At 38.3% G+C, this 17,912-nt stretch overlaps 1 protein-coding gene across 2 annotated transcripts; it reads left to right on the forward strand.

The window, feature by feature from the left end:
* Positions 1–5,064: 5,064 nt before the first annotated feature.
* LOC115638867 (keratin, type I cytoskeletal 12-like) lies at positions 5,065–11,477 on the forward strand. 2 transcript variants are annotated; one of them, XM_030540887.1, is made up of 9 exons: positions 5,065–5,221; positions 5,366–5,676; positions 6,291–6,373; positions 6,643–6,799; positions 8,145–8,306; positions 8,407–8,532; positions 8,938–9,155; positions 10,225–10,316; positions 11,380–11,477. In XM_030540887.1, exons 1-9 carry the CDS (start codon positions 5,065–5,067, stop codon positions 11,475–11,477), a joined length of 1,404 nt encoding a protein of 467 aa, XP_030396747.1. The 2 variants fall into 2 exon arrangements, with proteins under 2 accessions (XP_030396747.1, XP_030396746.1); XM_030540886.1 differs by having other exon boundaries at positions 5,065–5,676; positions 8,938–9,149.
* The last annotated feature ends 6,435 nt before the right edge of the window (positions 11,478–17,912 follow it).

Raw genomic sequence — 17,912 nt, forward strand, 5'->3', positions numbered from 1 at the left:
AACCAAGTTTGATATAACGCGGTTTCACCTATAACACGGTAAGATTTTTTGGCTCCTTCTGATCGTAGCCTGATTGCCTGAGGCTAAATGAATGTGCACAGAAAGGCTTGCGGAACTTAAGACCTTGCGGTGGAGGGCAGGGGCACTGTCAAGGTCTTGGTGGGTAGGAAGACATCTGTTTTCCTGGATTTGCTTAGCTTCATGGCATGTCGCAGCAGTTTGGTGTATTGGTGGAGGAGCAATGTTAGACAGAACAAGTATCCATGGTGTTGGAGTCGACTTAAGGGTTCCCGTGATGCAACGCATCACTATATTCAGCTGGGTAATCACAAGTCACATGTGGATGCATCTGCTCCATACTGGTGCACAGTATTCAGCTACTGAATATACAAGTGCTATTGCAGATATTCGCAACACTGATGCATCCCAGTTGTACCTGCTAGTTTCTGGATTATGTTGGCTCTCGTTTTTATCTTTACAAATAAAAACGTAACATTACATGCCTGTCACTTGACCCCTTGGCTGCATATATTCTCAACATAAATTTTAGAGTTCCATTGATCCTTTCAACTAAATCTTTTGTCTCCCCACACATTTTACTCCACACATCTGCCATAATTCACCACATAACTGGGACATAAAATATGACACAGTCTGAGCTCTCCTCTGGAAAACCTATTCATCTGAATACAGTGAACAGAGCCCTATCCACTGTTTCAGCCTCTATATTAGAACAGGCAACTGCCTCTGGGTATCTAGTGGTGAAGTACACTTCTGCCAATATACATCTCTTTCCTATTGGCATTGGCCAGGTCATTGGCACAACTACATCCATGAGAGAGCATAAGCATGAAAATGACTCTTTAGCCTGGTGATTAGAGTACTCATTCAGGATGTGAATGACCCACAAACCAGTCCCCTTGCTTGAATGGCTTTTTAATTATTTATATTATTCACAGTGCCACAGCTTCCATAGGAGAGATTGAAGGATTTCCCACATTGGAATATCCCATGTACCAATGATTACAGCACTCTCCAGAGAGATGGCAGATTACGTCGAGAGGGGACTTGAACTGGGGGTCACTAACATCCTAGGTGAGTACTTGAATCACTGGGGTAAATTAAGAAATGTTTTACTAATACCTTTTTCCAGCAATAAATGCATACTGCATACTATCTTTCCTACAGAGTACCAGTTTAGTAAGTAAGTACATAATGTCTTCTTGACAAAACAAACACAAAAATTTTCCTTTTGAAAAGTCACCTACCCATTCTATTATGAACTGTATACACACAACTGTCAAAGAAAATACTTTTTATCTTTCACAGCCACGAATCAGACACCCATCAGGCTGATTCTATTCTAAACCAAAAATGCTTTTAAGGAAACTTGTCTTTTCCTTTGTTCTCTGGGACCAATACAGCTCATACCAAATTTCTGTCAAATGCATACCCAAGCTCCAGGATGTAGATAAATTAAAAAGTGCTAAACTTGAGACGACATATCTATAACTATATAATTAAGTCATTACAAAGAAAAAGAAAATTTCTTTTTACAGAAATAACTTTAAAAGGAAAGTGCGTTGACTTCAAGTGTTCCCGTGTTTAAACCTGTAACAAGAACAGGTACAAGTCAGGAAAAAATATTGTACTATCTATGAGCTTTCAGTCCTAAAAACTATTTTTAAAGATTTGCACACATCTACACCTAAAAATGAGATTTTATGGCCAAGAAATTTGTTTAAAGAGTCTAATTTAATTGTTGGTCCAATAAATATATAATATTGTTTTCCTTCTCCCTTTTTCCTTGAGGATTATTACAGATGCAATCATTTTGTCTGTCCCACATTGTATGTACCTCCAATGATTCAAATCAGTGTTTGTGTAAAATATCCTGCTAGTACATATCACAATATAGAGCTGTCGGTGTAGCATAAGTTGTTTCCAGGCTGTGGTTCTGCCCTCCCACATCTACAAAACACACTGACTGGAGGGCACTTGAATATATTTTATGTTCCACAGTTAATAAGGAATAAATAGCATGATGACGAGTGCAATTATGAGAACCTATATAGAAAACTGGCATTTTCTGAGTCTCATGAACATTGGTACAATTCATACCAAAGGTGATATAGTTTTTGAAAATGGCAGAAAGAGAAGAAATATGTACTGATAGGGGATTGTAAATCATCTTCTAAAATGCTATAGCACTAGTATTTCACACAAAGAACTATGCTAAAAGCACATTCGGATAGCATAGTTAAACCCCCAGACATCAAAAATTGCCAAAATTAAAAATGCATGTGCAATCTACCACTTTGTGCATTTACATTATGATACAATTTTACTTAAGGTTCTCCGTGAACCTTACAAGTTCTGTAGCAGGAAGAGAGGTCTTTTTCAGATAACCCACTAGGCTTTGTGATTTCTGCAGACAATCTCACGTGGAACAGGCATGGCTAAAAAAGACAGTGCTACCTAATAACTGCCCCCCTGACAAATGGGCCGATGATGTCATTATTAATGAAGTTTGAAAGACCTCAAGGCCCCCAAACAGCAGTTCCTAGGATGTCCTCTTCCCTTTTAAGTCCACTGTCATAAGTAGAGCTAGGAAAATAATGGATTTTGGTTCAATGGCAATTAAAATAATATATTTAATAAAACAAACAATAATAAATAATAATTAATAATTATTATTTTTATTACTCTCAGGTCAAACAAAAAGGAATATTTACTAGAATTTTCAGTGAATTGCTTTGATTTTTTTGAATTTTTTTAATGGAATCAACTAGGCAAAATTGACATTAATTCACAAACTGTTTTGGTGTCACTGAATCCACATTTTTTGTCAAAAAGTTTCAGTCTAAAACTTTCACCAAGCTCCAGTCATAACAGAAGATGACCATCAGCCACCCAAGAGATTAGTGCCCCAAGTTTGGGATATTAACAAATTATATAAAAGAAACAAAGGTGATTTCAGTTTGACAACAGAAAGTCTTTGTGTATGTCATGTTTATTACCTCTTATTGAACTTTCTGTATGATTTTTTTTATATATTCTTTTTCCTAACTTTAAATGCTGGTTGGAGAAGGCTGCAATTTTTTTTGTCCAGATTTAAAAAACACATGCATGACAGAAATTTTCAAGAATGATATTCCTTTTAAAACATAAAAGTGATACAGTAATGCGTTATATCTCCACTTATAAATACAGTAATTCCTCACTTAATGTTGTAGTTATGTTCCTGAGAACTGACTTTATGTGAAATGATGTTAAGTGAATACAATTTCCCCATAAGAACTAATGTAAATAGGTGGGGTTAGGTTCCAGAGGAATTTTTCACCAGACAAAAGACATTATGTACATATACAGTATAAGTTTTAAACAATTTTAAACAAATAGTTGAATATTGTACACAGCAATGAATGATAGTGAAGCTTGGTTGAGGTGGTGGAGTAAGAGGGTGGAATATTTCCCAGGAAATGCCTTGCTGAAAAATGATGAACTAGCACTCGGCTGAGCCCTCAAGGGTTAATACGCTGTTGTTAACACTCTACAAGGCTGTATGGACTGAAGCAGGAGGAAGGAAACACAATAGACACAGAGCAGATTCTGCAAACACTTCCCTGCAAAAACTGAACATGATAATGAGCCCATGCTCTCCAGCTGGAGCACAACATGCCCTCCTCCTGACAGCACATGCACGGCTGCAGAGGTGCTGACCTTCCAAAATGCTGGGGAGGTGCACGCATGAGGGCAGGAGCAGGACAGCAGTGGGGGGAGGGACAGCTGCTCCTGGGCAGCTACCGAGCCACATACTTTACAGAGAATTTAGGAGAGCTGATGTTCTAATCCCCACAAGAATTCCAGAGAATCCTGCAAGCAGTGGACAAAGCAGGCAGCTGCCAAATGACATTATAGGGGAGCATTGTGCAACTTTAAATGAGCTTGTTTGCTAACAGATTAGCAATGTATCAACATTAAGTGAGGAGTTACTGTATATTAGAAAGACTCAGGTCTATCAACTCAACAGCTCTCCCTCCCATCACTACAGAGTTTTACTACATAAGTTGTCTGTTTATTGTGAAGGAAACAGGGCTCAAAGTAAAACAAAACAAAAAGGATATACCAGTCTATGCACAGTCTATTTATGAGTTCTTTAGGAAAGATAGTATTAATGTAGGTGAATAACACAATTAGTGCTCCTAAAAAGTGACTCTTGGACCTAGTAAAATATTTCCTTCTTTATTCATAAATACAGAACTTTGGGATGGTAGTACAAGGGAGATTCAAATATAAATCCTGTTAGATACTCAAGAAAACATGTATGCTGTAGACCCACTTCTCATTGGGATAAAGTACAAACACAGTACAGTCTTGAATCATTTTCAAACAACTTAGAGAAAAGAAAAAACCTTTAAAGAGTCCAATATAAAATGACGGTATAATATGTCACAAATATTTATCTGTAAACTCTTCCCCATCCATACTTATTATTGGTGTCTAAGTACCGGTATTGCTTTCTGCTCAATCTTTAGTGATTTTCTATAGAAAATAATGTTTTCGTTCTTTTCTTTCTCTTTTGTGACAACTGATAGAAAGAGAAATATAATGAGATTAAAGGAATCTTTCTACTGGTTCTCTCAGGTATATTACTACAAGAACAGCCACAAATAATAAAGGAAATTAATATTAGAATGAGAAAAAAACTACGTATGAGCGATTAAAATGAAAGATACTTTTCTGTGCTCAGTTGCACATGATGAAACATTATAATGAAAGCTTAGCTCTACTCCACCCATATCTCCTATTAGTAGAACAAATATCTGGAGGGTGATATATTTTCACATGAATGGACAATATGCTTTTGCACATATCATTTAGTCTGGTCAGGAGATGTTAAGCTGGGACAAAAAGAAAAAGATGAAGTGCTTGCTTGAGGAGGTGTGGACTGTACAACTGAAACACCCATTTCTTTCTGTATATAAAGGCTAAAAGTGCTCTCTGAGCTACCCTGTTCTGTTTCATCTACTTGTTACACTTGATCAGGGCAACTTGAACACAATGGCTCTTTCTGTGCGTACAGGGGGGAGATCTCAGCAATTTTCATCCCGGAGTGGTCTTAGTGGGGGATCTGTAAGAATATCTAGTTCCAGTGGTGCAGGAGGCTTTGGTGTTGCTTCTCTGCTTGGTTCTAGTTCTGGCTTTGGTGGAGGTTTCGGTAGTAGTAGCTTGGGGGGAGGCTTGGTTGGTAGCTGTGGTGGCTTTGGAGGTAGCTTTGGTGGAGGTTTAGGAGGTGGCTTTGGTAGCAGCACAGGCGCTGGTTTTGGTGGAGGTTTAGGAGGTGGCTTTGGTAGCAGCGCAGGCGCTGGTTTTGGTGGAGGTTTAGGAGGTGGCTTTGGTAGCAGCGCAGGCGCTGGTTTTGGAGGTGGCTTTGGTGCTGGTAGTGGTGGTGATGGTGGCCTTCTCTCTGGCATGGAAAAGGAAACCATGCAGAACCTGAATGACCGTCTGGCTGCCTACTTAACCAAAGTACATTCTCTGGAGGAGGGTAATACTAACCTGGAGCATAAAATCCGTGAGTGGTATGAGAAAAATGGTCCTGGTGCTGGTGGCCCTGGAGCTGGCCATGATTATAGTAAATATTACCCAATAATTGAAGACCTTAGGAATAAGGTAAAAAAAATCACCTGTTGCATCTTTTTACAATCTAAATTCACCTAATATTGTCCGAGGTGAAAATTACAATAATTCTTTTGAGAAACTAACAGCAAATTTTCGCTATGATACTGTTATTTGTAATGATCATCTATCATATTGTGCTGATACTAAGAACATTTTTGTTGTAGTGCAGATAAAGCAAATTTATTGTAATTGTGTAACAAAATCCCTTTTGACGATGTGAACTCACCAGGCCTCATTTGAATTAAAGAGAAGGTAGAGATAAAATTAACTAATATTAACTCAGATTATTACTTTTCTTCTTGATATTTAAAAAAAGTTTTCATGTTAATACCCTTCATACTTCTTTCACCCCATACATTCTTTCATCCTATTCATTCTGCAATAAAGAGACTGTAAAGCTACTTTAGAGCCCATGAGACAGATATTCACTGGCATAAATTGGTTGCTTATTTACATTAGGCAAGAATCTGGTCCTAAATATTTTAGTTATATATTATACAAGAGTCTAATGAACGTCCCTTGCATTACTATATTACTAAATACATTGAACAGTACATCTACCAGGTTATAGAATCACTTTCTGGGCATCCTGCTTGTCTTTCCAGATAATTAACGCCACCCTTGATAATGCCAGGATCGTTTTGCAGATTGATAATGGCAGACTGGCTGCTGATGACTTCAGACTGAAGTAAGCAGAGAGTACTATTATGAAACCCATTATAAATGTTTTATTTAAAAATTCCAAATTGATTCAGTGATTTTCAGGTATTTCTCTTAGAAAATGTAAAAGAAACATTATTGTACAATTTAATAATAGTCATAATCATAATACATTGGTTTTGAAGTGGTAGTAAAAGATGTAATCATTTAGTAAGAAAAACAGTTATGTTATTTTTATTTGTATGTTACACTGATCCCATTTATGGTACAAAAACCTGGTTTATCATTTCTGTTAAGATATGAGAATGAAGCAGCCCTTCGCCAGAGTGTGGAGGCTGATATCAATGGTCTGCGTAGAGTTCTGGATGAGCTGACTTTGACCAGAGCTGATCTAGAGATGCAGATAGAAAGCCTGAATGAGGAGCTGGCTTACCTGAAGAAGAACCATGAGGAGGTAGACAGATTTTTTGCTTTAGTATTGCAGTTTTCTCATAAATTAATAGTAAAACTCAAAATGTACTAGAAAAAAGGAGATGAGATGTGTAATGTCCGTCTTTTCTCTGACTTTTTTTTAATCCTGAGAAAGAGCTCTTTCTGTTGTTGGCTTTTTTGGTTTGTTTTTTTGTAACCAGTTCAATGAAGGAATTGGGGGAGAGAGACACTGGAAGAGGCAGATAATGAGACAAACTGGGAGCACTTAATAGTGCTAGTATTACTGGTTTTCTCAGATTCACCTCCAGTAATATAATAAGCAATTTTCCCTAGAGTGTCTGCTTTGTATAAGGCCTCTTTGTGTAGGTACAACAGATATTTTTGCCACACCCATCTTGGCCTAACTACTTTATTGAAAAAGGATTAAACAGGCTTGGATCTGCCATGGAAGAATGGAAAAAAGCTTCAGACTGCATCTTTTGATTACTTTTCTGGGCTTTAAAAAAACATCAGGTGCAAAACCCCGTTAAAAAGCACAAGCATGTTATTTTATGTTTAGTTTTGGTTTTGCAAAGTTCAATTATTTACCTTTTGCCTTTGGGTAGGCAGCAACATGTTTTCTTTCCAGCTGCTCCTGAGTTTCTGGGTTTATTTTGGAAATGTACAGGACACTGAGCTGTGAGCATATTTGCTTCCACTAGTATGCAACACATTTTTAACTCTTGCTATGACTTCATCACAACAGCTCTTCTTAGTTTTTTGTCAGTCTATTCTGTGATTAATGAAATGAAACTGGTTTGCAAGATCTTTTCATATTCTTTTACAAAGTATCATGAAAATCAGCCAGATGTATTATTTTGATATAATGGATGTTTACATGCATTTTCAACACATGTGGCAACACTGTATGGAATATAAAATAATGTATGAAAAAATATTTTTCCCACCAAGGGTAAGTTTTCTCTCAAGCTGAAAGCTAATACTGAAATGAACCAGAGGAACCTGTGAAGTCAATTAAACTAGTAGTCTATCTTTCCCTTCAGTGATTTTTTACTAATAGCCTAGGACACTGGGTGGGGAAGAGATGACTTCTCTGTAATTTAGAAATGTCCAAAAAGATGTAAAAATTGAAATGGAAGATTGTAGATATGAATTGCTGAAGTTGCTGTGATACAGTGAAAAGTAATTCATATTTAAAACAGAGTAAATTTAACAGTAGAGATAGTGGTAGATTAGTTTAGACTAGGAAGGTTTAATATTGAATTAAAGTGATCTTGAATCATACACTTTTCTTTATACATAATTTAGAGCTGATCATTTTGTTCATTATTATACTGAAACACCTTTATTTCCTTTTATCCTTCTAGGAACTACAAGGTTTCCAAGGTAATGCCACTGGCCAAGTCAGTGTTGAAATGGATGCTGCTCCAGGAATTGATCTGACCAAGCTTCTGAATGACATGAGAGGACAGTATGAAGTCATTGCTGAACAGAACCGTAAAGAGGCCGAAGCATGGTTCAATGAAAAAGTAAACATTTTAGAGCTAACAAATTCAGCCAAACACAGTTAAATATAGGAAAAACATTTGTAGTAGCTGAATTACATTCTATTTTTCCTTGACATTTCAGAGCATGGAACTGAAAAGGGAAATCTCCACCAACACTGAACAGCTTCAGTCAGGAAAAAGTGAAATCACAGATCTAAAACGCATTCTTCAGGGCTTGGAAATAGAACTACAATCTCAGCTTGCCATGGTACGCTCACAGACAGCTGCTACTCAGAGTAGCGTTTCCAATTTCAGATATACTGCTATTTAAGATTAACATTTAAGTATCCCAGGAAACTCTGTGTTCTTTTTACTCCATAAACTCCAGTAATATCTGGAACACCTGAATTGCAAGTAATGCATTATAAAACAAATACATTGTTATGACTGGGTACAGCAAAAAACAGGATTACATATTAAATAAGAAGCCGAAGCAGGAATTCTACAAATTAATATTTCATTCTAAGAAGAGTTTTTAAATATTTCACTATACACAATGAAAAAGAATACCACTTCTCTCCATCATTTTAGCCCACTTTTCTTCCTAATTATTAAATTGTTTTCTTCTCCCCATTCATAGACTACATTTAATCAGTAACAACTTTTTATGCAGAAAAAATCCCTTGAAGACACACTGGCAGAAACAGAAGCAAGTTACTGTGCTCAACTCTCACAAATACAGCTTCAGATTGGGAATCTGGAGTCCCAGCTTTTCCAGGTCAGGGCTGATATGGAGCGCCAGAATGCACAGTATCAGCAACTCCTGGACATCAAGACCCGGCTGGAAATGGAGATTGAGACCTACCGTCGCCTGCTAGATGGGGAGTTTGGGTAAGTAAAGAACTGAAATTGAAAACTCCCTTTTTACTCACTCCCATGGTGAATTTCACAGTCTTTCAATGTGAATTCCAAGGAAGCAGGAATGGTGCAGACTGGTGGCCCACAAAGCAACAGAAAGTAAGGCCTAGACATATTTCAACAATACATTCGTTGGTTGTAAAAGATCCTGTAACAATTAAGGTTATAGCTATTTTTAAATATAGAAACCATTTAAGGAGAATCAGCAATTCTATTTTATATTTAAGTCACTCCTTGAATGTGACTGGAGTTAGTGTGCGTTAGCCTGAATTAGAGATACATGGAATTTCAGCAGGGCCACCCAGAGGATTCAGGGGGCCTGGGGCAAAGCAGGGGAGCTGGGGCGCTTGTACTACCCAGCGGCGGTCCAGGTCTTTGGTGGCATTTCGGCGGCAGGGAGCCCTTCAGTCATTCCACGTCTTCAGCCGCACTGAAGGGCCCCCACCGCTGAAATGCCGGCCAAAGACCCGGACTGCTGCCAGGCCGGGGCTTGTGGGGCCCTTGTGGGGCCCGGGGCCTGAGGCAAATTGCCCCACTTGCCCCCCACTCTGGGCAGCCCTGAATTTCAGGGGCTTAACTAAGATATGATAGAATTAAACCTGTGTAAAAGTAATGAGACTGTTCATACAAAATTTACTTTGTTTTGGGCCATTTCATTCCAGAAATTTTGTTTTTCATGGAGTTCCTGCAAAATTACCAGACCAATGACTTAAGAAAATGTTGAAGTAGATGTAGTCATATATGGTTTTGAGGTTAAATAAATTGTCCTTTTCAACTAATACATTTGGTAGTCTGGTAAGAATTGCAATCTCAGTGACTAATCGAAGCAGGATAATATTATGATTTTTTTAAAAGTAAAGTTCTCACCCATGATGCTGATGATTTCAGTATTTTAAAAAAGAAGAAACCAGAGAGGACTTATTCCTGACTCATCCAGGATTTAAAAAAAAAGAAAAAAAACACCAACAAAAAAACTTGCTGCTCTGTACTCCCGATCCTGACAACTATTGTGTGACATTGTGTATCTGTGATTTCTTTGCAGAAATGGATTTGCTGGGGGACAAGGAGGTTCATTTGAAAGTTCATCTTTGACAGGTTCCAAATCACAAACACAATCACTGGATTCTTCTAATGGTGAGTTGAGTTTCCTGGGATAATATTTATTTTTGCAAGTGCCCATTGACCCTGAGCATTTAACTTCAACTGATGATTAGATTTGTGTGTATATACTACTAAGTGCTGTGAACTGTAGATGTAAAATTGTTGTTAATGTTTGTATGGGGGAGAAAATACCCAGTTAAAATGATTTTATAGAACAATTGCTGTAACTAAATTAGTAAATGCCATTCTGTTCCACTATACTGTAAAGTTCATCATGACAAGAAACTTTAATCTTTAATTTTAAAAGGATTAAGGACATAACTAGTTATCTGTGTGTATAATTCTGCTTTATAACTTTAATTGATGGAGTCTGATGTCAATGTCAGTGTCAACGTATGAAGATTCAGCAAACACACACATATATGCGAGGTCAGACCAATGTGAGAACCACAAACACAGTTATATGTGGGACAGAAAAGCCTGTTCTTGACTATTGCAAGCTGTTGTATCCTTGCTTTGTGATTCCCGTGTTTCTCATATAAGCTGTTAATGTGTCTTGCTTCAAAGCAGTGAATGGCGACATAACTGTTGCTTCCTAGTTGCTGGGGTCATCCCAACATGCTTTCAAGTTTGACTTCAGTATGTCCTTATATTGTTTGTTCTGGACACCATGAGACAGGGTGCCTTGCTTTAGCTGACTATAAAATATGGCACTGGCTTTTCTCGAGTTGGCCATATGAACTAAATGCCTAGTCCAAAGCAGCTGAACTGAGTGTGCTCTGAATGACATACATCCAACCATGATTAAGGAATTTGATATTGGGAATCCTGTCATACCATTTGACCCTGCAAACAGATCAAAGACAGAGCATATGTAACTGATCAAGTTTCTTAATGTAGTGACAATATGTTGTCCACGTCTCACAAGCATATGGAAGCACTGTAAGCACAGTTGCCCAATAGACATTTAGCTTTGTGCTTATTTTGACATCCCTGTCATTCCTTAGGCAGCATTCCAAATTCCATTCCGCATTTGGAGGGTTTTTTTAATAACATTAATACTTTCATAAACTAACTCTTTTTTATTAATGTTTAGATCCAACCAAAACCAGAAAGATCAAAACAATTGTTGAGGAGGTGGTGGATGGTAAAGTTGTCTCATCCCATGTAAAGGAAGTTGAAGAGAAGATGTAAGCAACAGCACGACACTGCAGAGGATCCAGTCATTAGATTGTGTCTTTGACAAGCATCCCAATGAAGAGACATAACTTAGGTTCTCTATTCTTTTGTCTGAAGAGATGAGTACATGTTGCCTTCTTTTTCTTTTGATTTTATTAGGATTCTTTTATATAAAACTAAAATACATTTCTGAATCTCTGAAGTTTGGTAATGCAATAAACATTCTGTTTCAAATTATACTTGTCTTTATTACTTTTCAAAATTACTTTTATTACTTTCACCATTCAAATCCAGCTATTTTTATGTCATTAGTAAATACCTGAAAAAAACAGATTTCTAGTGTACATGTTAAATTTTCAGTTTATTATTATACAGTAGGCTTTTTATCTGTAATTTTGATAAGTGAATAATATAATTACTCTGCTATTCTAAGCCCCATATACAGTTTTTGACTAATAAAAAAGGAATAAACAAGCTTTTAACATATGAGTACTCTTTGAGAGGTGCTATCAGAACTTTAGTACTTTTTCCTGCTCAGTACCTTGCTTTATCATACAGTTTGTGCAGGGCCGGCTCCAGGCACCAGCCAAGCGAGCTTGTGCTGGGGGTGGCAGATTCTAAGGGCTTCTGTCCAATCCTAGGGCTGCATGGCTGCCCTGTATTTTTTTTTTTTTTTTTTGCTTTGCATCCGGGTCCAGCCACCCTGCACCCAGGGTTTTTGGGGTTTTTTTGCTTTGCCTCCGTGTCTGGCCACCCTACACCCAGGGGTTTTGGGTTGTGTTTTTTTTTTGCCTTGCCTCTGGGTCCAGCCACCCTGCACCCAGCGGGGTTGGGTTTTTTTTGATTTGCCTCTGGGTCCAGTTCCCCTGCACCCAGGGGTTTTGGGTTTTTTCTTTTGCTTTGCTTCCGGGTCTAGCCGCCCTGCGCCGTTTTCATTATTTATTTATTTACTTGCTTTATTTACCTGGGGCAGCAAAAAAGTCAGAGCCGGCCCTGAATTTGTGTATGTTTGTAATTTTAATCTTCATTTAAGAAAGAGTGTTTGTACCTGAAACAAGAACATTACATTCAAGCACTGTTGAAGTTTGTGATCAAAGCAGTATTTGATGGTGCACAATTTAAATACCATACTCTGTAACAAATCGGAGTATCACGATACATTTATTATGAAATGGAAATACATTCTCTTGTTGCCTAATTTTTTTCCAACTGGAACCACTCAACACACTCTAGAGCACAAATGTTGTAGATGAGACTTTATTTTAAAACCTTAACCTAAACATAATAAAGGAAGATTCATACTAGTGATTTTACTACTGGGGCACTAAGAACATTTAGGAAAATAAATTCCATTAATCAGTCACAATTAATTCAACATAATGCTTCCAAATACAGAACACGTATGACTTAGACTGTAAGTTTTCTGGAGTGGAACTGTTTTATTCTGTATTTTGTAAAGCATCACAAACGTGTCGTGGTGATATAAAATAATTATTACTCATAATTTTTATTAATATGACTCAGCTGTTCCAATACCCCAGAAAACAGGGCACATTACACTAGAGGACTCCATAACAGCAGTCAGATTTCATAAACAACTGTAAATTTTACTGAATACCCTGAGTAGCACAACAAAAAACTGAGAAGCAGTATCAAAAGTGCCTTCATTAATGAATACGCAAACAACTATAACAGAGCATTTACCTATAGTGTTCTGCCTAAAAGTATGATCCAGAGTTAGCAAAGAATTACATGATAATGACTGAGATACTATCATGGGGAACATTCTCTAAAAGCAGTGACTTATCATTGTGTGGTGTGTGTTAAAGGAGGGTGAGCATGACATAAATGGCTTGCCCCAATGCTGGGACATGAGAGGGGGACAGCCCGTGTATATGACATGGCTTTCCCCATTTACCAATGGATGTTCATGTTGGCAGAACCCACTGCACCTGAAATCAGAAAATGAGTGACTCATGAAAGGCAAAAATTAGCCAAACTGGTACTGCCACAATGGAGAAAGTCATTTAAAATAAACAATTCTCTTTGCAGAATCATGCTTGTATATTTACTGAAAATGAAAAGAGTGTTTTAGAGTAGATAGATAGTCTATCTAAATTTCAAAGTATAATATCATAACCAATTATAAACCAGATTTTATTCTGCGATGCCATCTATTGGAGGTTCACAAAACAAACTTTTCAAATATGTTTGACTTTTTAATCATAACACTTAAGTAACTATTAAAAAGCATCTCACCTGAAACAAAGATATGAGACAGATTGTGAGCCACTGAACAGAATCTTACTTCTTAAATAGTTCCACTGAATTCAATAAGGCTATGTGAAAAGCATAGCTCTATCCAGATGAGGGTTCTCAATCTGGTCTGAAAATGAACAAAAATCCTAAACTTGCATGCAAGGGGAGAGGAATCGGCCATGACTTCAGTGATTTTACAGGTGTGTTCTATTGGATACCTTCACAGAACTATTATCCTTGCTACCTTTCTTCTTGATAAAGCAATTAAAACTGACAGTATTCATTTACTAGAATACACTTCTCAGTGTCTGACCTCTCAAGTGAGCTGACAGATATTTCATGACCACAACAGGGAAATGTTTTTTCATGATTCTTAGTATATAACAGAGCTGACGTTAATTTATTGTGAAATCCAACCCTGTCCACAAGGGCATCACAAGACTTTAAGCATTCAAAACAGCTTAAGTGAGATTTCAGTCGTTAATATGCCTTGTGCTGGCACTCTTCACAGGAGTGAATTTCACCCTTAAATCTTTTTTACTAGAACAACATAACTTATTACTCATCTTAAAATACATTCAGTACTAATTTTCTTTATTTAATTAAAAAGGTAGTTTTTTTATATTAAGTTTATGATGTATTTCACAAATGTGTTGCTAGGCATATGAGAGAAACTTGCTAAGATAGCAGATGAAGTCTCAAACAAATTGCAGTACTATGCTATGCAATGTTGCAAGAAAAAGCGCGTTTCTGAAAATATGTCTGTGATGGTGCATTCCATAATGTTTTTATGAAAATATGCTTTGAGTGTAAATATGATGTAGCTGGAATATGCTTCATGCAAAAGGTCTTGTGTCAGGTATTATTACAAAGCTTATGATCTACTGAGTGTGTTCATTCTATTTGTTTGCATATATTATTTCTATGTCTGGAATTAGGAAAATAAGATATAAACTTGTATTACTGATATAAATATGTTAAGTGGAAGCCATGAAGGGTGCTTCAGAATCAATGAATTGTGATCGGGTTTGTTTACCTGCAAGACTGTTTATGTACATGTCGGATAGCTCCTGGGTAATGACAAATGAATTTGCTGACCCAAATGAATGGTGAGAACGTGGCTTGACACGACTGAACTGCGATAGAAGATTCTGGGAGCAGAATCCTTCTCTTAGCATCAGGCAGATGGTAGAGGTGAAACTGACTGGCTCCATGCTGTGTGTATGATGAATACTTATCTTTGGGTCAGCAAATATGTCCACTTGGGGCAAACAACATGTATAGGACATCCTGAGTGGAGCATGGGCTGACAGGGGCATCTCAACCCCATTGAAGGACATCACGCAGGGGGCTGAAGTGAATGATTGAAAAAGGAGTGATGTGGGGAAATGTTCAGCTGGCACCACTCTTCAGTCTCCTCCTAACGTATTAATTAGGTAAAAATTAGTAGCTACATGCCTACTGGGCATGCTTTTAAGACATGTGACTCCTTTGAGGAAAAAGAATATAAAAATCAAGCAAATTAAGTTACTGTTAGGGGAATTCCTTGATTGACGCTTGAAAACACTGCTAGAGAGTGTAGCCAAAACTCTGCTCCATAGGCTCAAGTAGGATTGTGACCAGAAGGGTTTCCAGGCAGCCAAGGCCTTGCCTTGAGAGAATCCAAGACAGACCAGAGGGCTGAGGAGACCAGACCTGGAGAGAAGTCGTCGTCCATAGAATTGTTAACCATCTTCTCTGTTTGCCAAGCAGGAACTGTGTGAGGCTAGCACACGGCCTGTTTGTGTATGTTTGTGAAAGAGAGGCTCACTAAGAGGATTGTATAGCTCTTACTGTATAGTTCTTTCATGTCTAACATAGGAGTTATGTGCTTAATGTAATCCTTTACTGCTTGTGTAATTCCTTCTTGAATAAACTGCAGTGCATGCAAGCTAATTACTGTGGACCTTTTTCACTGGTATGAATTGCTATTTCACTTGGGAATTGGTCCTGCTTTGAGCAGGGGGTTGAACTAGAGGAACTCCTCAGGTCCCTTCCAACCCTGATATTCTATGAGTCTATGACAGTAATCTGCTCCACTGGGAGCCATTAAAGATACATTCAGGGGTAGTAGCCCCCTGGTGCCAACAGCAGGTACAGGAAATCTTGTTAATATGTAACATTCAACAGTACATTATTTAATCCATTAAGAAACTGTCGGGGGAGACACAGAATAACCTATGTGATTATTAGCATATGACATGAATAATCTAGATGATTTTCAAAAACTTTTAGTTCTATTTAAATAATATGAAAGAACTCTTCTTGTATCACAAGTATGTAAAACAGATTACTCCTCTTAGTATGAAGCTTTGGGGAAAAAATACCAGCAAATTAATTATCTGATGAATGTGACATTCAGAAATGACTTTTGAAAGATAAGACACCTTATCTTTATGAAAAGACATAAATGACGGAGCAGCCATCATGGCATTTAATTTACTCATCTTTCTGGCTGAAATCATGGCAATAATGAATGCTACCTTAAGAGATAATACAAAAAACAGTCAGACAAATGTTCAAAAGGTGGTTTCATGACTGCTGATAAGACCAAATTAAGATCCCAAGGAAGGACAGAATTTTTCATAAGGAAAGATATATTAGATAACCCCTTCATATACTTCTTAACTGCATTATGCACTAACAGACATCTACCATCATCACAATATAGTAAGCTGTGATAGCTGCCAAATGAATTTTCAAAGATGGGTTGGATAACCACTCAATTAAGTGCATTATGTAAATATCCCATAATGCAACATATGGAAGCTGAGCCAGGAGAATCAGATTTTCCTCGCATCCAAACCACAAATCTGGACCTTTTCAAATAGTAAGAGTACATTTTGCACAGATGAAGATCATGACTGTTCAAAGTCCGATTGCCCAAGCCATCAGGTGAAGGGACTGTGGAGTCGGATGAAAGAATCCTGCCTGTTCCTGAGACAGGAGATCTGGTGACAGAGAAAGATGTATGAAGATCCAGCTGAACTGTTCAAGAAGATATGTAAACCATTGCTGACATGGCCAAGCCAGGACAATCAGAATTATTTTTGCCTTGTCTTAATGAGTCTTCCTACCACCAATGGAATGGGAATGAGGGGGGAAAGCATACAGAAGGTCTCATCTCCAGTCCAGAAGGAAAGCACCTGGCATGGACTGACTGTCCCTTCCTGCTCTCAACCAGAAGAGGCAACACTTTCTGTTTACTCCTGGGGGAAATCTGTGCCATGGCGCATGTGCAGATTTCCTTGCTTCCACACAAAAAATGACTTTCTGATGGAGAAGCAAAGGGAAGGTACATGCAGTTGTCCCCAGCAGTATGTTTCAGGTGTCCAGGGCAGGCAGGAGAGAAGTAAATCACTGTGGGGCAGGAGGTGGGACTGGGGAAGACTTGGCTGTTGCTAAGCTGCTAGTCCCAGATGGACTGGGAAGGACTGGACTTCCCCTTTCTGCATGGCATCCGGGGCCAGGTCAGGTCCACCCACAGATTTCTCCCCCAGCTACAGGAAGCTCTGCAAGCATCACCATCACCCACCACCACCACTTCCTGCACCCATTGCTGCTCAGCTGAAGGGGGAGGGATCCCTGTAGAGGGAGCTGCTCCCCCATTTGCCCAACCCCCATGCATCCATGTCAAACACCAGAAGAAAGAACACACATGGACATTTTGAGGCTGGCTATTTATAATCATAATTAGCTAATGGTGAGCTAGGGAAGGTAAATCAGAAAAAAAATGTATATACTTAAGAAGAGTAGGATGCAACTTCAAATTTGTATATAAAACCTTAAAATTATCTTCACAGCCTCTACTTAAACTGCATATTTGTGCAGGAAAACACTGTACATGTTCTTTATAACAATTATTTTCTTTTATCACAAGTGCGACCAAGTTTCCCCCTCACAAAGCAGCAGCAGATCTGTCTGAATACCAGCAGGGCCGGCTCCAGCTTTTTTGCCGCCTCAAGAGTCGGAAAATAAAAAAAGAGAAAAAAGAAAAACCCAGTTGAGCCGCCGCCAAAGAGGAGGAGAGGGAGTGAAGGACCCGCCGCCGAATTGCCACCGCAGATCCGGACATGCCGCCCCAATAACGGATGGAGTACTGCCCCTTTCTATTGGCCGCCGCAGGCACCTGCTTCCTTCGCTGGTGCCTGG

This window comes from Gopherus evgoodei, chromosome 23, assembly GCF_007399415.2.
Source record: "Gopherus evgoodei ecotype Sinaloan lineage chromosome 23, rGopEvg1_v1.p, whole genome shotgun sequence".
Lineage (NCBI taxonomy): Eukaryota > Metazoa > Chordata > Testudines > Testudinidae > Gopherus > Gopherus evgoodei.

Coding starts and splice junctions, on each gene's coding strand:
- LOC115638867 (XM_030540886.1), top strand. CDS start 5,065: ATGGCTCTTTCTGTGCGTACAGGGGGGAGATCTCAGCAATTTTCATCC. Junction 6,374..6,642: donor GCTGATGACTTCAGACTGAA/GTAAGCAGAGAG, acceptor ATTTCTGTTAAG/ATATGAGAATGAAGCAGCCC. Junction 8,307..8,406: donor AAGCATGGTTCAATGAAAAA/GTAAACATTTTA, acceptor TTGACATTTCAG/AGCATGGAACTGAAAAGGGA.